The following is a 20,186-nucleotide window of genomic DNA, read 5'->3' as shown; positions in this document are numbered from 1 at the left end:
TAAAGCCTGACATAGCGTAAAAAACAAAAACAAAGTGCACATGTTTTTTTTTAATGTATCATATTTGTTACATTAGGCTTTAAAGTCATTATCTTGCTGAGGCCCAGCAATTAATTTTTGTATAGGACATTTGTTATTTAAGTTTTTCATAGGCCATATATGTTACAGTGGAAAATCTTGGGGTGTTATCAGAGGACTCCCTGGGCTTTTTTAGAGATGCCAAATGTTTGACAGGTTGGCAATGACAGCTTCCTCTCATTGGTCTATAAATATGGATTGAAATGCACCACAGTTCAATTCAGCATATCAAATATGAATTATATATATGTATTTTCAATAAACTATTTTTATCATATGTATTTTATGCACCAAACACTATATTGACATTTAAAAAGGGAAATTGTAAAACTTTTTTTGCTGGGTCTCAGGAACTTATGGTAAGATGACATCATAATAGCTGGTAATGTAAAATAAATATCTTTATAATGACAGAGCAGAATGCATATATGACAATACACAGAACTGTTAGTTCACACTTAAAATATATCTTATAAAAAGTATATCTCAGAATTTTCAAAGCTTTTTTTTTTTTTTTTTTTTATATAGTGGGTGTGAATGTAATGGTGATTAAGAGATACCTCAAAAGCCTATTGTATGTAAATTCAATTTTTTTTTTTTATATATATAAAATTTTAACCAAGCATAAGTTGCTTATAATCAGCAAATACTAATTTTAAAATATCAGTAAAAATATAATAATTATGGTCACATTTACTTTATTAAAATAAGCTGTCATTTATCACAATATAAGAGTCATTTTTTGCAGAAGTCTGCCACCATTTTAAATAGATCGATATAAAAATTTAAACCCATTTTTTCACAAATAATCACTAAATGGTGCCATAAACATGTGTACATACCATACGTTTTATAGCTTTTCAGCTTGAACAGAGAGCGAGACAGGAGCTGTCAAATGTTGTGTATCATATTTGATACATACAGCGTTATAGGGTTAAAGATATTAATGAAATAAGTGTCCTGAGGTATCTCACCGGTCTCTGTGACAGCAGTAGACTTTGTTAACAGCAAAAAAAAGTGTCCGCAGACATTGACGCTTTTCACCTGTCAATCATTTTGCTCATTCTCATAGCGTTGTCTTTGAAGCAGATCATTGAGGCTTTGATTCATAATGTTTGTCTGTTGAGGGCATTATTGTGCTACTGTTGAATTTGACAGCCACAGGAACAAACAATGCTGCTCTTTTGCTCTGTTTTGGTCTCAAAATTATCTTTGGAGGGCGGGGTTTTGAATGAGGGGGTGTGGCTACTTCAAGGGCTCAGTCACGTGAATAGCTTCAGAACATTAAAATTGTTTACAGCACCTTTAATTTGTTCTGAGCTGAATTTGCTAAGCACATGGCTGTCATCTCGATCTGTCCATGAAGCTTTCTATTTTTTTCATGTACAAAGTAACCATGGCACAGTAATGGTAATATCATGGTACTTTGATATGTACAGTGGTATTGAATGATTACCATATTCATCATAAACCATGGTATTTTAATGATACTCCAAGGTACTTAATTCTATTTTATTGCCATGGTACATGCCCCAATGAACATAAAAAAATAAACCAATAATAATTTAAAGTTCACTTACCATATTGTTTTTGTTCTGTTAGGGTACTTTTTTGTAAGTGTTGTTACCATTTGTACCCATATACTAAAACATGGTAATATCATGGTACCTTTTGTTCGTGTCGGCACAATGTGCAATTGCATCATTTGGGAAAAATCCTATCTAAGAATAATCATCTTTTATGTCCTAATCGGTGTAACCATGGCACTGCACTATTACTGTGTTAGACGCAACCTTTCTAACCTTATTGTTAATCTGATCCAGCTTGGTAATTAAACCCAACACTATTACTCTGCTTCTGCGGTAGATAACAGTAACCACATCCACCCTTTTGATTGGGGGCATGTAGTCACACTGTTGTTGGGCAACATCGTTTTTCCCGATTAGAATGTGGGTCAAAGGTTTTGAGCAGTGAAACCTTGACATTATCCTCTTAACAGATCCCTGTTTCCTTTGGATAGCAAACTGCATATTTATCTCAACACATCATAATACCTTTTTGTCTGTCTCTGCTTAAATGACTTTCATGATAATGGCTTTGATTTTGTTTTGTTTGTGATGGCTGTTCATTAAATGGGACATGTCTTGGGGGTGTTTGAGATTTAAGGGAAACAGTATTACAGTGCAGACAATAAAAAGAAACTATCTATTAATGTCATCATGAACTTTTAAGGAATCAGTGGTTGGAATAATTATCTATTATATGTAAGTAGATGTAGCTCCCACTTGAAGTCCCGTCCTTCATTGTTTCGAGTAGAATATACTGTTTCACTTGGAAATGCATCAGATAACGGAAGGAAAATGGGTTGTGAGTGTAATTTCATGTTGACTTGAATAAATTCAAGGTCCTTTTACTCATTTACATAAATGTCATTTATCTGCATTCTGCATCCAAACTAAGGTTTTAGGTTAATATTTCAGCTTATTTACACACAAATAATGAAGAACTGGCAACAAATACATGTTTATAATAATGTTATGGTTTTGTTATAATGTTATGGTAATGGTTATGATAATAAATCGTTGTTTGCAGATTCACTGCCAATAGAAACATTGTGCATTCTTTGCGCTTACCATACACCCCCCCCCCTCCCATTTTGAGAGGGCAAGGTTGGAGGTTGTTGATGTGCTCTTGGTTGGGGTCAGGAGGGAAGGGCAAACCAGAGATGTGTAGTACTGCACAAGCCACCACAATGCAGAAAGCCGAATTTGATTGTACAGTAGTGGTCAGTTCTAAAACAGCCATTAAACGTTCAACATGGCACAGTTCTACCACCATCTTTGTTCTCTAGTGTTGTCATTTATATCTTCTCTATGGCTCTATCTTGAGATGGTTGATTGGTGTGAGCAGTCAGTTCTAAGTGGGTTCTCCGTGTCACCCAAAACGTGAATGAATAAAAGAGAGTTCATGGATGCCCAAGTTGGCCACGGCTGTAATTTCATCGCTCAGCAGCTGCTATTGGTTAAGCCTTTGTACTTAAAAACAATAAACACAACTTAATTAAGCTTGTCAGTTAGTCCTGATTAAATATTAGCCCTGTAAAGGTGACCGGTGTAACTTCCTGAAGAGTGTAAACACTATGGCTCAGGGGAGCTTTTAAAACATTGTTCTGGAGGTCATGTGACGCCATGTGAGGTTCAGAAGGTGTGAACGGCGAGCTCTGCGCACTTTGCTAGTTTTAACACTTTTAATGATATAAACCGGTGCGATTCGATACACACTGTTCTAGGACAATATGTAGACAATTCAAAAACCTCAGGCTCTGGAGACATTAAAAGAACTTGCATGCTCAAGCTGATACCCCTGAGAAGGCCGCAAGCCCAGGACTCTCTTGTCGGGGAAGTGCAGGAAATTCGGCAAGAAATGTTTAACATGTCGGCAATGCTGACGAAGGTCGTTGCTGACTTGGAAGATCTTGCTGTAATACGTCGATCTATCACTGCCATGGAGACTAAATTTACTGAGGTGGTCACAAGAGTGGGGGATGTCGAGAATGGATAGATTATCTGGAGTCATCGGAGAGGGAACTATCTGCTAATCCGCTAGCGACCAAGGTGGATTTGGAGTGCGTCTGGGAGAAATTGGAGGACTTGGAGAACCATAACCTGTGGAATAATGTCCGAATCGTCGGAATTCCTGAAGCTGAAGAGGGTCAGGATGTGGTGAAATTCTTGGACGGGCTTTTTCCGAATCTGCTTGACATAACAGGCCATAAGCTGGAAATCGTGTGAGCTCGTAGGATTCCGGCTTGGCGATCCATGGAGGGAGGCAGGCCCCGATCAAATCTGGCCAAATTTCTGACATCATCCGATAAAGATCGCGTGTTGCACAAGGTGAGGAGTAAAGGAAGGCTTTCTTGGAAGAACCACAGCATTTTCTTTTTCCCAGACTTTGCGAATTCGACGAGAGAAATGTGATCGATTCAAGGAATGCAAAAAACTCTTACATCAACGGAAGGTCCGTTTTGAAATTATGTTCCTGGCCAAATTGAGAATAGATGCTAAGGATGGCCTCAACATTTACATGTCCCCAGCAAGCGATATCCTTCATAAAGTCAATGGAGTAAGTTAATTTGTGGTACTCATGTTGTAGCCGAATGGACCGACTCACTGAACATTCACTTGACTGTTTGAGGAACTGAGTGCCTTTTTTTTTTGTTTTGTTTCTTTTTGTTCTGGTTCTGCCTAGTGGCTGGAGTTTCATTTGTGGAGTATTTCTTGCAAGACATTGGAGTGATTAGGTCATTTTTTGCACTCATGTAGCAGCCGATTGGGCCGGCTCACTGAACATTCGTTTGACTGTCCGAGGAATCTGAGCACCCCTTTTGTTTTGTTGTGTGTTTTGTTTTGTGGAATAACACACCTTCGGGACAGTTATGTGGATGAATCTGTGAATCAGTGGCGAATGATCAGACTCCGGTCGCTGCCATCTCACTTGATGCCGAAAAGGCATTTGATATGGTAGAATGGGATTATCTTTTTATGATTTTGGAAATGTACGGGTTTGGGAATACTTTTATTGGTTGGATTGTTACTTTTATATACACCCTTTAGCGGCGGTACAAACGAATGGATTAATTTTAGATTATTTTACTCTGGATGGGGGCACCCGGCAGGGTTGCCCTCTTTCCCTTTATTGTTTTGTCTTGCCCTGGAACCATTAGCAGCTGTGATTAAAAAGGAGGATGATTTTCCAGGGGTGGTGGTGGTGGGAGATGTGGCGCATAAGCTTTTGCTTCACGCGGATTATATTTTATTATTCGTTTCCGACACTACTAGATCTATGCCTTGCATCCACAGAATTATTAATTTCTTCCTATCAATTCTCAGGATACAGAGTTAATTTGTCTAAATCTGAAGCTTTGGCTCAAACAGCATACTGCCCGGTAACAGCTTTTCAGCTGGGTGCCTTCCAGTGGCCTAAACAGGGTATTTTATTCCCAGCAAATTTGTGACGTTGTGTTTTTTTTTTTAATTTATTATTTATTTATTTATTTTTTGTTAATTTTGACTCTTTAATAAAAAGGTTTTCGAGTGATGTGAGCTTCATTACATTTATTTATGATTGGGAAGGTGTAATTAAAATGAATTGTATTCCAGAATTCATCTACCTGTTACAGTCTCTCCCTATAGATGTCCCCCCTTTCTTATTTCAAGCAATTTGATAGCATAGCGAAGTCCTTCATTTGAAATGGTAAATGTCCCAGATTACATTTCAGTATGTTGCATAGGCCGATTCACAAAGGTGGGCTAGGCGTTCCGAAGATTTAGTTTATAATTATGTGTTCGGTCTCAGACATTTGGCTCATTGGTCGCTTCCACCTGAGAGAGCCCCTCCCTGGTTTTGTATTGAACAGGAAGTTCTTGCCCCTATTTTGCCATTGCAAAGCCTTTCTATTAAACTAACCGGAGAAGTTAAGTCACACCCCGTTATCTCGCATTTGCACTCGGTATGGACAAAAGTGTCCAGAGTTTTTAATTCGGACATTTATTTAAATTTTGCCTCGCATATGGCTGAACCCAAAATTATGTATTAATAAGTCCCCTTTCTACTGGTCAGAGTGGATTGTGAAGATCTTTTGAAAATTTGGTTCAACATTTTGGGATTCCCAGATCTCAGTTTTTTAGGTATTTACAGCTGCGCCACCTGCTCTGTACTATTTTTGAGAGTAGCATACACTCTCCTAAAGCGGCAGATAGTCTGGGAATGGTGTTTACTGCTTTTGGAAAGGTCATGAGGCATCAGTGTATTACTCCCTGCTAACTCAGAGTTTGGGGGACGGAGCTTTAACTTCTATCAAGAGATTATGGGAGAAAAATTTAAACTTTGTATTGGAAGAGGGAGTGTGGGCTAGGATTCTAAAAAAACGTCAAGTCTGCATCTTGAAACAACCACACCGTCTTTTTCCAGAGCAGCCTGTATTTCTCCTGAGGTTACCTGTGGGTTTTCCTTGTATCCCGAACAATTCTTGTGGCAGTTGTGGCTGAAATCTTTCTTGGTGTACCTGACCTTGGCTTGGTATCAAGAGATCCCCGAATTTTCCACTTATTAATAAGTGATTGAACAGTACTGACTGGCATTTTCAAGGCTTTGGATATATTTTTTATATCCTTTTCCACCTTTATAAAGCTCCATTACCTTGTTACGCAGGTCTTTTGACAGTTCTTTTCTGCTCCCCATGGCTCAGTATCTAGCCTGCTCAGTGCATCCACGTGACAGCTAACAAACTCATTGACTATTTATACACAGGCACTAATTGCAATTTAAAAAGCCACAGGTGTGGGAAATTAACCTTTAATTGCCATTTAAACCTGTGTGTGTCACCTTGTGTGTCTGTAACAAGGCCAAACATTCAAGGGTATGTAAACTTTTGATCAAGGCCATTTGGGTGATTTCTGTTATCATTATGATTTAAAAAGGAGCCAAACAACTATGTGATAATAAATGGCTTCATATGATCACTATCCTTAAAAGACAGTCTTTTTGCATGATCAGTCATATTTTCAAAATCAATGCCAAAATTTCACAATTTCTGTCAGGGTATGCAAACTTTTGAGCACAACTATGTGTATATAATTTTATAAATTTTTAAGCAAAAAAATGTTATCCGACACCAATATCACTCATGTGAAAACTAACTGCCCCCTTAAACTTAATAGCTGGGTGTGCCATCTTTAGCAGCAACAACTGAAACCAAGTACTTCCGAAAACTGGAGATCAGTCTTTTAAATCACTGTGGTAAAATTTTGGCCCACTCTTCTTTGCAGAACTGCTTTAGTTCAGCCACATTGGAGAGTTTGAGCATGAACTGCCCTTTAAGGTCCTGCTACAGCATCTGAGGTTCAAGTCAGGACTTTGACTAGGCCACTCCAAAACTTTAATTTTGCTTCTTTTGAGCCATTCAGAGGTGGACTTACTCATGCTTTGGATCATTGTCTTGATGCATAATCCAGTTGCGCAGTAATCAGGCCTGGGTGTGTCTAGTCCGACTGAACCCCATTATGAATGCAGTTTCATAGATTTGGGGATTTAGTAACTAAGGGGGCAAAGACTTTTTCACACAGGCCCAGTTGTTATTGGATAACTTTTTTGCTTCAATAAATAACATTTATAATTTAAAAACTGTATTTGTTTACTCAGATTGTCTTTGTTTTATATTTTGTTTGAATTTATTTTTTTTACAGTTTAGTATGAGATGTACACAAAAACAAAAGAAATCTGGGCAAATACTTTTTCACAACACTATATGCAAGACTCGTGTTCTAGGACTAACAGCACTCTGTGGACTGCTCTTCTGAGAATTATTGACCACTGAGATCCTTATGCAGTTTAGTCTGGCAAAGCAATAGAGACTTAACCAAAGCATGTTAATTGTGCACCAACCCTGTCAGTTGTTGTCACTTACTTTTGGGATGCATTTCTATCTAGAGGAATCCTGCTGTGAAAATATGCTAAGACACATGCAAAGTTAACCAACCTTTTTCATTAAGTCTTTTAAGGCAGTTTCAATAAATCCAGTTACATATGCTTAGGAGAGTGGCTCTCTAGAATTCATGCATCTCTTTTTTTGTTTTTGAGAAAGTTGGAACTTATTTTCAGAACATCTCTTGTACAAGCATGACTTATGAGTGTTGATTCAAGGTTTTTCTTAAAATTATTATTTCACCACATTTTGTAATCTTTGAAGACTACTATAAGGAATGTTTCTATGTCTAAGAGACAGATAAGATTATAGATTTAGGCATATTGACCTCAGTTGCAGTTCATTAAGCTGCTTTGTTCTAATATGGCTCATAATGTAAAGGGTTTTATGCTGTAAGCCTCATCATAACAGGCGAAGTAGGCATTTAAATAGGCAGGCCCTGAAATTGTATGGGAATTCTCCCGCTTAGATGCCTCGTGATGAGGAGTTATGTGCTGTTGGGGTTGGGGAATAAAATTTGTAATACTAAAACATCAGACTTTGTACAACAATCTCTCAAATTTTAAACTGGGTGTTTTTCCTCAGTTGTTACCTCCTAGATTCATATTATTCAGCCTACATTATGGTCTTTCTCTTCAGTTATTTGTTTCCCAGCAAAACATGCCACTGTCATTGAGATGAATGGAATGCTAACTTATAGCTTTCTCCAGGTACGTATTAAAGACCTCCTTATAAACTCACTAGTTGGAATCACTAATTGATTAGTTGGTAGTTAAACTACTAGTTGAACAATCCTAACCTATCTAGCTTTTTACCACTATCTTCCTCCTTTCTATTCTTTTATTTCCCAGGTGGGTACCAAATCAGAAAGGTGATTTATTCTTTGCCCTCTGTTACCTTCAAAAGGATTTACTGAGCCAAGTTCAGGTCTCGCGTCTTTTGAGAAGCCTATCATTACGTATGCATTCTTGGATGGAGTTATGCTGACACAGAGTTGACCTTTATGAAATTGAAGGAATTGAAGAATCAGAGTTTCATACAGGTATACAGGGTTTGCCATCATAGTGTAATCGGTGAAAGACAGTTGGCTGAGATGAAAGCTGACAGGGAGTAATGAGTGAAAGTATGTGAGGATTCAAGAAGCAGAATGAATAAAAAAAGAACTCTGAGCCCATTGTATGACATGCAGGCCCATGGCGCATTGTGTTCCCTTTTTCTGCCAGTAATTCAATTGTGCAGTCATGGCTTTGGGCCACAACCTGCCCAGTCGTCTTCATCACCACCTCATCTAAATTGGACCTTGGGCTCGGTTGACCTTGGATACCCAGAGAGGGTTCACATATTTGCTTTAGGGCAAAGGAGAAGGTTGCTCACTGTGTTAAAACACCCGAAATACACCAGAACCATTACCAAATCTTGTGTCACTTTTGTCTTGTAAATGCCAAAGGCCGGACTTGAAAAACACTCCTTCTAGTGGCTAAAGCATGTCATAACAGCCCTGTCCTCCTTGGCTCAATCTAGTCCATCCCAGCTTCTCTTAAGGTTGATGTAAATGTGATGTGACTTATTCAGGGTGCTGCTTCAGAGTGCTAATCATTGGTAATCTAATCCAGAGGAGATTAGGGAAGAGGAGGGAACACAGGATGCTGAGAACAGCTCTCGCTGTCTTAACGGAAGGCTGCCACTATGTCCATTCTATGCTGTCAGGCTGTTGCGTCTTCGTAAAAAATTGCCAACTGGAAATTTTTGGAGTTGGGCTAGCATTTTGAAACCACATCTAGTTGGAGTTCTAGTTGAAAATCTTGGTCACTTTGGTAACGTGCACTATTGGTGTGGTCTTGAGTGGTGCTGCCTCTTCCGTTTATGGGATCTAGATTTGTTCTTGCTTGCATCATCATAAAAGTGTTCTCCGCAAGTGGGATTAGCTTTAGCATGGGGCAGTAACAAGGGCGACAGATTCATCATCTTGAAAATATTCTGGTACCTTCGTCTTTTTGAAAGGCTTTCTGGGACAAACGTTTTCAAGAACAGTTACTGCAGTGTCACTTGTCGATCTCGAAGCCTTTTGAGCTGAACCAATTGTCTGTCTTTGAACGAATCGAGAAGAGGCCAATTTCTAAATTTTTCTGCTTTTGAAGGCCAATTGTCAGAAGCAAAGATGCTGAACCAGGGGGCTGTAATGATCTTCACGGGGATCTGTGGGGCATTAGTGATCATGGCGGTGGCCTACTACGCCTACTGGTGAGTCCAGCTACTGGTCATCCAAGAGACCATTGGATTGATTAGTCCAGATTGATTAGTTTACCTGAAAGGTTATTGGATTGAGCACAGGTAAAGGTCAAGTGAGAGAGACCTGCATGCCTAAGTCTTTCATTTGTTAGGTTGTCGTTACTTATGCCCCTGTTATGTACATGTATGTTTTGAGGGCTATATTGGCCACCCATTCCTTGTGCCTCTGGAAAGACTGAAAGATCACATGGGTGTCTTTTATCTCAGTTTTGTTCTTTGTTTTGTGCAGATATTCTTTTGTCTGGAACAAGGTGATTGCAGTTTCTTGGATTCAATGTTTCTGAAAATCTTTGCCATTTTGTTAGTCTTTTTAGCTTAAGTGTTTTACTATCCAAATGAAGCAACCAGACTCTCTTCCTTGTACCTTTTTGTGTGGCTGTTGTTACTTTTGAGGGCTCACCATCCCGTTTGAAGCCTTGTTGCCTTCTTTTTGAGAGGTACATTGTGGCCGTCTTGTCCTGTTTTTAGGAGATGGAGCAGGCTGGTGATACAGGCCAAGCAGCTGTTTCCTCTTAAGGAGTTTTATCCTCCATCTCTAATCTCCTCTCCCATCTCATTTCTGTCTCTCTCTGTAGTCCTCATGCTACTAACAAAGTAGTGAATGAGGAACAAGCTATAAACTACAATATTTCTAGGGTATTTTTGGCTTACACTGTATTGCTAACTGCAGAATTCTGAGCAGGTTCACAGATCTGAGGTTATGCAGTAAATCAGTATGCCTTTTAAAAAGGTTAGTCAACAGTTTTGGGTTAAATGGAACCCTTGAAGTGATTGCAATAAATTGTAAAATAATATGTAAAAAAGGGGTAAAAAAAAAAAAAAAAAAACTATGTTCCGATGTCGGATTCCAATAGAATGGCCCCTTGAAGGTCTCTGCATTGTTTTGTCTTTTCTGAGCGCTGAAGTATAGCAATTATTGTTAATTTACACTTTACAAATTGATTCTGTTATTAATTTTATCTGACTCCAATTTTATATTAATCTGACTCCAATTTAAATTGACCTCTAATTTAGATTACAGCTCTAACTTCTGATCATTCTTTTAATTTTATCTTTTTAAGTTATTGATTACTCTAAATCCTCTTCTATTCATTGTCCTTTCGATCTTTGGAGTCTTATGCCGGCCGTTATTAAATTATGTAAACCTCCCGAAAAAGATAACCAGTTCCGTTCTTAGTCAGCAGTTGTAGGGTTAACTAATATCGTCTGGTTTGGCTTGTCTCATAACCAGACGATATTGCCGCTTAGTCACGTACATACAACTTGCTAAGACGGGCGGTGAGCAGTGACTGAGAGTCTTTATATGGCTTTCTCCTACCTGGTTGTCCTGGGTGGTTTCTCCTATATTAAAGCTCCAGTATGGTCTGCCCTGGTCTAATGAAATTCAAATCCTACCCGGCTGTCCTAGGTGGTTGTCCTACCTGGTTGTCTTGAGTGGTTTCTATCTACCGGTCACAATAATTCCAGAGAAATTCAGAATAAATCAAATAAAGACAATTTATTTGTCAGGTAGGATATAAAACATAGTTACAGAAATTCAAATCAAAGCCAATTTCACACAAGATCAGAATAAACAAGCATTATAAGAATCAAGAGACATACCTGACAAAACTACATGCAACGGCAAAGCATGGGAGATCTGGCTTACAGATTTCCCGAGTTTCCTGCCAATTTTCCTTAAATACCCAGACAGAATAAACATTGTGTACCAAATGGTATTATCTTTGACCAGTGAGAATTTGGGGGTGAATGGGTTCTTGACTTCCTGGGGTTTAACCTTGTTAACATACAGGAGATCATTTAAATTGTAGGTCAAGGAGGGGGATAGACCTCCCAGAATTATGCAGTATTTGTCAAAGACCTTATAACTTTGTCACCATTAGTTTTATCAACATGAGAAAGAAACAATTATACCAGTCACACAGAGACCTCTTAAAGGATATCAAACACATACAGTTGCATTCTTTGTTTTCATGGTATTTGTTTGTTAAATTTTCACACATACCGTGTGTGTGTGTGTGTGTGTGTGTGTGTGTGTGTGTGTGTGTGTGTGTGTGTGTGTGTACCTTGTGGGGGAGACAAGGGGGAGAGAGAACAGCTGAAGTTTGTGAAAAACCTAGCTGATGCCTTTGTTTTCTCAGGTGCAGATCCTACTTGTGAGAGAGTTTGAGCATTGTTTTTCCCGGAAGTCTTTCGTTATTCTGTGTGGGCATGTGCTGGATTACAGTTCTCTTGGCACCTAGCCTTACAAATAGGTCACCCCAAATTATTATTTGCACCGTTCCTAAGCTGTCTGAATTTGTTTCTTCTGTGGAACATAAAAGGATATGTTTTACTGAATGTCCGAGCAGCAGTTTTCCATAGAATGAAAGTGCATGGGTACTGTCAGTTGTGTTAAATTGTGTAATTCACAAACTCCGTTCTCACACTGCCTTTCCAAACAGTCGTTACTAATTTATGTCCTGAAATAAGGACATAACTACTTCCTCTCCTTTATTCAGAGCTGAACAAAAGCATGCTCATTCTGTCTGATGTCTGGAGTGCTAGTTGGCGTTGAAAGTGGGATTGGTAAAGTGTGTGTGTGTGTGTGTGTGTGTGTGTGTGTGTGTATCAGTATATTAGCCAACAGTTGTTCATATTTCTTGTTGGCTGGGCCTGTTCTCTGCTCAGACAAGTTGATCATGTGATCTTTAGAACACTCCCTCAAAATGTACATATATGCACATCAGTCTTTCCAACAGGATTTTGTGAGTCTGTGGTGGGTGGACCTTGGACCCTCTAGTGGGTATGATCCCCCGAAAGAACATTTTTGTACATTTTTAAAGTTAAATGCATCAATCTGGCGCGCTTTGAGAGCAAAATTAAAAGGCTAGATCTATGAAGAACTTTGCGCTCTTGTAAACAATTTTGTATTCTAGTAGTAATTTAATCATAAACACATTGCTTGTATAGATATGAATAGTGATGACTCAGCAAAAAAAGTCACACCCACGAAGCATAAACAAGGCGGAGTTTAATGCAGTTCACAAATGGTCAAATCACAAAATCGACTAGAGCATACATTTGAGCCAGGGCTCGACATTAAGCATTGTCATGTGCTTGTCCTCTGGACAAGTAAATTGGTCATTCACTTGTCCCGAGTAAAAAAGTTACTTGTCCGGAGAGAATAAAGGAGATTTACGTTACATGCTCAGGTTACATCAAAGTTTGTTGTATATTTTTCTAAAATTATATCCGATGCCCAACCTAATAGTGTACCTGTGCTATCAACTGAATTCTCTGTGACAGAAATGTAAACTGCACTGGGTAGGGGAGGAGGCTATTGTCATATGATAATTATTTTATGTTTTGTATGCTAGTCAAATAAAGAAAAGCCTCCATCGCCACCATTAACAGCAGGGATGCTCACACTTCTATGGAATAAGATGCTACTTTTTCATCATGTTATTGCAGCAAGATCTACCATGTACAATAAAGGCTATACATTATCACAATACCAAAATTTAAGTAGTCGGTAGTGAAATTTGACGATTCTCAATACCAGCTTTAATACCACAACAAATAATAACACTAACAAATATGTTAATTATGGAAGAATGGTTTCAAGTTCTTAAGTAATTAAAGACTAGTAAACAGTCAGTAATAAAATAACAATAAAAAACAGCAATGAATAGAGTAGATTAAAAATAATAGAACAAAAATACAAAATTAAGAAAATTCTGTGCTTTTTTCTTTTTTTTTTTTTTAAACAGCTTTAAAAGTTTTTAACAGCAGTAGGCTATCAAGTATTCAAGTAAACATTCAGAATGAAATACAACATAAAACAGCAGGTCTATTAGCTTACATTTATATTTACAAGTCTGACATTTTAATACAAATCTGCTTATTGGGCATTTTGGCGGAATTTTTAAATGTATTTGACCGTTCAGGCGTGCATTAGCGCGAGCATGTTCAGCACACACATATGCCGCCTTTCAATCAAACAGGGCGCAGCTGTTACTAGTTAAATGTTCTTTCACTTGCCCCTTCAAAAATCCACTTGTCCCAGACAAGCATTAATGTCAAGCCCTGTGAGCCATCAAAGAAATTAAGAAAAAATGGTTACCTGTGTTGAACTTGCTCCTCAGATGCTGAAAATAGTTATGTTGTCAGAACGGCTGGTAATCACGTTAACGTTACAGGGCTCGACAATAAGGACTGCCCGATGGCCCGCGGCCAGTTTGAGAGAGATTCGGGCCAGTTGCTAGAACTGTCACTTGCCTGATTGGGCCAGTGCTGCATTTATAACATTAGTGCAAGGAAACAACAAGTGAGAGAGCACAACAATTACACTGAGCGAACCAAGTATCCTAACTGACGAGCGAGCGCGATTTCTATTTAGCTCGCAAAGATTCATGAGAGCATAATATGCTGGAAGCGCCAAGGCACAGTCGCGTACAGACACCGAGTGCACTCTCCTAGCACTGTCCGTGCTCTTTTCCAAGTGTCTTAGCAGCAGCTATTACCAATGTGTAGAAAACAGAAGGGAAAAAAAAACCATTTAATGAATTTCGTAGCGGGATTGCACGTCTTGTGCAACATTTTAAGTATCCCCGCACATTCCGTGTTCACAGTGCGCGAAATCTCCACATTTTTCGTTTTTACATGTTGGTGAAAAGCAGTAATCCACACATTGGAACACAAAAAAATCAACAGTTTCATTCTATAGGGCTGAAAATCCATGTCTCTCCATGCATATGTCTCATCATCATATCTCTCTGTGCAGCGTAGACTGTTTAACATGCATGCGCTCTCGTAAAGGGACAGAGCACAAGTTTTATTCCCACTGTGAAAAAAAAAAAAGCACATTTTCTTTCATTAATTTGCCTTTAGAGATGAAGCGCCAAATGAAACGTAATACACTTTGTTAAACCCCAGTTATACGCGTGCCTGGAAATCACGAGCTGCTCAGTATCCAAAATGTAAGTATAGATTTAATTAGGTTTCTACTGGCCCAACCAGGCCAGTAGAAAAAATCCTTAGCGATGAGCCCTGTGTTACATAATTGGTTCCAGTGCACGCGCGCGCGTGTGTGCGAGTATGCGCGTGTACAGCAGGGGGGCTGACTGGGGGGGGGGGATGCTTTGCCGATGCAACGCCGCAAAACACAACGTTAGAGATCTTATGTTATTCTGAGAAGTGTAAAAATATTTTCGGTTCATTATGAAACTGTGGTGGGCCGCCACAGTCTAGGTAATTAATGGGAAACACTGTACACGTACACTACTTACACACTATTAAACTGATGGGTTTTGGCATTCATTCTTTCTACTTCTCCCTTGTTCTCAGATGTTTTCTTTCTCTTTGTCCATTCCTCTCTATTAATGCGCTCACACACACGCTTCAGTGTGGTAAGATTTCAAAGTTGACTTTGTTCATGCAGTGGTGGCTGGGAGGACAGATTTCAGCTCTTTTCCCACCCTCTTTTCTCTCTCTTTCACTATTCCACTCTGTCTATGTCCATACAGTCAGAGCTAGCACACAGCCTGTGGAGCTTCATCTAAGGTTAGTGGTGTCTAGTGTTGTCAAAAGTACCAGTACTTCGGTACCAAGTTGATACTAAAATAAAAAAGATGTAACGATGTAACCAGTAGTACTGCGCACCGACTCAATCCGGTACCAACGCACAATATGACTGACACGCAACTGCTTTAAAATGCTAATTTTGAGCGCGTGCTCTTCTGCTCCTTCCACTAAAATGGACAATCAAATTAAAATCGTGATATGTCCTAGTGTGATTTTATTAAACCACTAAAGGCTGCAGTCTTAGTGTGGAAGAGATGCGTACTTTGTATAAATCCGACCGCTCATACATATTGAGAATCATTCACGACATGTTGTATGAGATGACAGAGCAGAGCACTAATCTACTGTGAACCACGCAGCACATGTAAACTATATATTTATATAATTAAATCACAGCATTTGTGCTTTAATCACAACTCAACTTTATTTATAAAGCATTTAAAACAACAGAGTTGACCAAAGTGCTTCACAATAATACAATTTAATACAATTTTATTCACTTCATAATAAAAGCATGTTTCAAAATATAAGTTAGAGCCCTGGAATTGAAGAAATTGTGACCAGAAATATATAACAAATGTATAGTAAATGTAATAGTCACTGTAATGATGATGTTAATAATAATAATAATGACGCAATATATCACAAGCAAGACAAAAAAATGCCATGATGACATGATGCAACGATGACGTGTTGAAAAGTTATATTTTCACTTGTTAAAAGTTTTAATGAATTGATTAAACACCATGTTGATGATGAAATTAAACTAAAACATGGAGTTTTGGAAAATAATAACAAAAAGGAAAACATGATTTGATAAAGAATAAAACCGATTTCAGTAGTGCGCTTCTTAAAACATGGATTTCTTTTAATTTATTATTTACTTTGAAAAGTAACTTTTAAAATAGGCTAAAGAGGTGTGTTCAATAGCACATTGTCATATTAGCTCATTTATGCTGTAGTACCGAAATTGGCATGAAGAACTGTTTCGCTGGTATCGGTACCGACTACTGAAATTGATACCGTGACAGCACTAGTGGTGTCTATTGTGTTTTTGTCTCAAGAGCTCCTGTTGATTGAGGAACTATTATAGCTTTGTGGGTTTAAACTTTTACTCTCTGGTCTCTAGCTGACCTCATGTTGTAACATGATTGTTCTCTGTGTTGATTTGTATTTCTTTTAAATTACAGCACCTATGTGCAGTAGATTTGGCTGCTTTACTGTTATGGATCACTTAAGTGATGATTCACAGTAATAGTGGACCAGCTGAAAGCTTGGGCCCAGACATTTGCTGTACATTTTGTTATGATTTTATGGGTGGTTGCTAGGGCATTGCAAGGTGGTTGCTAGGGTGTTCTATGAGGTTACAAACTGGTTCTTTATTGGCCCGAGTCCTGAGAGGCCAACCCATGTCTCTGACATTTTGGTCCCTAGGTATTGCTCCGGTTACTACTTTTTGGTTGCCCATTTTATTCTGCCCATTTGCACTTTTGCAAGAATAAACAAAGGGACGTCAATGAGTTTGCAGGTTAGTGTATGAAGGCAGTGCAACTGCGCAAACTGAAAGATTAGAAATGACTAGGCAATAGCGATTTGTGTCGAATTTAATTGAAAACTATGTGAGTGGCATGGGAGGATTTTGAGCAGCCTCCAGAGTCATAGCTGGACAGACACAGGGCGGTGGTGTGTGTAACACTTTTTAAGTTATTTTCTTTATTTATTTATTTATTTTTTGGGGGGGGGGGTTCCCCTTTTTCACCCAATTTGGAATGCCCAATTCCCAGTGCGCTTTTAAGTCCTTGTGGTCACGTAGTGATTCGCCTCAATCCGGGTGGTGGATTGGTGGTTGCCTCCGCGTCTGAGATCTCCCATCAACCAGCGCATCTTATCACGTGGCTTGAGCGCGTTGCCACGGAGACATGGCGCATGTGGAGGCTTCACGCCATCCACCGCGGCATCCGTGCTCAACTCACCACTCGCCCCACCAAGAACGAACCATATTATAGCGACCACGAGGAGGTTACCCCATGTGACTCTACCCTCCCTAGCAACCAGGCCAATTTGGTTGCTTAGGAGACCTGGCTGGAGTCACTCAGCACGCCCTGGGATTCGAACTAGCGAACTCCATTGGTGGTAGCCAGCGTCTTTTACCACTGAGCTACCCAGGCCCCCTAATTTTCAAATTTTTTGAATGCGATGTGTTGTCCGCCAGATGCGTCTGGTGTGCATCTTTTCCCAACACATTTACTCACTAAAAACATTTTAAAGTGCAGGACTGTTGTCTTAACTCATGCTGTGATGTTACAATATTGATGGGCCACCTACAATTTCTGCCCTGAGCTGGATTTCTCTTTAGGCTGCTTTTTTTTTACGTATTTTAATCTTGTTAATCAGTGCTTGGCAAGACATGCACAAATAAATCTGCTGAAACTATCATATTGTTTGAGTATTTGATATTAATCCAGTGCTTTCGTTTGCAGTTGCTGTCTTGTTATCGGATTAAGCAGTATTTGGAGATTAAAGCTTGATGAGCTGTTAGAATTGATTTGAAAGTGGAGACCTTCAGATTCTATTAGAATGTTTATGTGATACTGTGTGATTGTTAATTCACTGGGGGATTTTTGTGCATGATGAGTCCAGTTTAGGTGCTGGAGTGTTAAGGAGATCTGAGAGAAACAGCAAGGGGGGGAAAACGGGGTTGCAAAAACGAGGTAGTATCGATGCATGCGAAAAGGAGAGAGAGTATGGTAATTGGAGGAGGTGACTGGAGTTCCTCCAACTGGGTGAGAGGATATGCGTTTGTGTGGAGCATGTGTGCGTGCAGTACAATCGCATAGTGTGTTTGGAATTTGTTTCGCCTAAGGGTCTGTGGTCATGAACTCTCACCTACTTGACAGTTGACTTTTTTGTATCTTTGAGCTGGATGTGGAAGTAAAATAAACAGTACTGTTTATGCTGTTGCTGTTATATTCCCAACTTTTGAGATCCAATATCATGCTAAAATAGGTTTTGAGAGAGCCTGTCCTGAATTCTCAATTCTCAAATGTTCTCTAACTTTCTTTCTCTCAGGTCGGTGATACTAAGTGAAGGGCCGTGTAAAAGAGGGTTGTAGAGAAGAGCCCACCGTGGTAAGTTAAACGTCCATCTGTGATATTGATCAAGATTACAGTTGATTTACTTGATAACGTAGCAAAACAACTCAACTAAACATATTAAACATGAATGGATCGACATGAATGAATATTTGCTTATTACTAATCAAGAAATGCTTTATTTCTATTCATAATGGTCGACCAATATTGTTTTTAGTGCCCAATACTGATATTAGAGAGCAGGGTGATGCAGAATTTGGATCAGATGCAGATACAAATTTTGTGTGCCGATCATCTGCCGATATTGATTTTTCTAGTGTTCTGCTTTTTTTTGCTGCCTTTTTTATGCTTCTGCACATTTAACTGAGTTCTAAATAGCCTCTTCTTTAAAATGGTAAGAATTCTTGATTTTTTAAAAAAAAATGTATATGTTCTTAACTCGCATTAACTGAATTCTGAGTGAAGCGCTTCCCTTTTAGCTTTTAAGGTGAGTATAATCAAATTAATTGAGTAAAAATGTATAACAGTAGTTCCACCTTGTGAAATTCTAGCGGTGCAAATCTTACAAATTACAGTTCTGCTGTTGTTGTCACCCAATTCAAATTCCACACAAGAGGCTTTCCACTTTTCTTTCACACACCGCACGAGTTGTAGGCTAATTGTTTAACATTCCCCCTTATGACATTTTCCACCCTCTTTTAACAGGAAATAATGGACCCTGATTATCGGCTGGTGCAAATGATTGGTTATATCGGCTAATACTGTTGTTTTGCTGATACATCTGTGTATCTCTACTACATAAAGTTTATTGACAGCAAATGTTTGAGCAGCCAGACATAACCTTGGCCTAACCAATGGTATAAATTTGGGGCGGGACCAGGGTCAGAAATGAATGGGGGCTCAGGGCAAAAATGCCACCGAAAGTGACAAATGTTCCCGAAATTCAAAATGTGATGTTTTTTTGTTTTATCTGATATATTTCTCAGCCTAGGCATTAATAAGTTAACACTTCTGTTCAAATGCCTAGTGGACACAATTATTGGCCCATTCAGATAATCTCACAATGGCCAAATATTGGCTGATTAATCGATAATACTACACAGGAGTGCTGCATTAATATGTAATGTACATAATACAATAACTGTGCTGTAAGAAAGATACGCATGAGTTTTAAACTTGTGGGTTACTTCTAAATAATTTTCATGAGTTCTAAAAAAAATGTAATGTTTTTTTAATTTGCGTTCAACCTCCCTCTGGTCTTCCCTTTCAGGTGTGTGTGTGTGTGTGTGTGGGTGGGAGTGTGTGTGTGTGTGTGTGTGTGTGGAAGGGGCTCTCAGTCATGGGTGTGGTAACGTGGCTGAAGAGCCTGTTCATCCTGCAGCTTTTGATTGGCTTTGTTTTTGTGGTGAGCGGCCTAATTATCAACTTCACTCAGCTGTGCACCTGTGTGCTGTGGCCCATCAACAAACAGCTCTACCGCAAGATCAACACCAGACTCGCCTACTCTCTATGGAGCCGTGAGTACTTTGTGTGATACTGAAAATGCTGTACACACAGTTTGCAAATGGGATGTTGACACATCCTGCAGTGTGAAATGCTATACTACCATGTAAAACTATTTTAAATGGCATTTTATTACTTCTGTTTAATTAATTATGTAATTTTTAATGACCACATAT

At 38.9% G+C, this 20,186-nt stretch overlaps 1 protein-coding gene across 5 annotated transcripts in view; it reads left to right on the top strand.

Moving 5' to 3' along the window:
• Positions 1–20,186, top strand: part of agpat3 (1-acylglycerol-3-phosphate O-acyltransferase 3) — a 39,534-nt gene that overhangs the window by 4,977 nt on the left and 14,371 nt on the right. The window contains exons 1-3 of one of the 5 annotated variants that reach the window (XM_051705683.1): positions 9,242–9,802; positions 18,485–18,543; positions 19,778–20,024. In XM_051705683.1, coding sequence (XP_051561643.1) covers positions 19,847–20,024 — 178 coding nt within the window. In that variant the 5' untranslated portion in view covers positions 9,242–9,802; positions 18,485–18,543; positions 19,778–19,846. Of the gene's footprint in view, positions 1–9,241; positions 9,803–18,484; positions 18,546–19,777; positions 20,025–20,186 lie in introns of those variants that run through there. The other 4 variants (XM_051705685.1, XM_051705681.1, XM_051705684.1 and 1 more) reach the window with 4 other exon arrangements.

The sequence above is a fragment of the Myxocyprinus asiaticus genome, chromosome 8 (assembly GCF_019703515.2).
Source record: "Myxocyprinus asiaticus isolate MX2 ecotype Aquarium Trade chromosome 8, UBuf_Myxa_2, whole genome shotgun sequence".
NCBI lineage: Eukaryota > Metazoa > Chordata > Actinopteri > Cypriniformes > Catostomidae > Myxocyprinus > Myxocyprinus asiaticus.
Note: the sequence above shows the minus strand (reverse complement) of the source record. Positions and strands in the feature narration are given on the sequence as shown.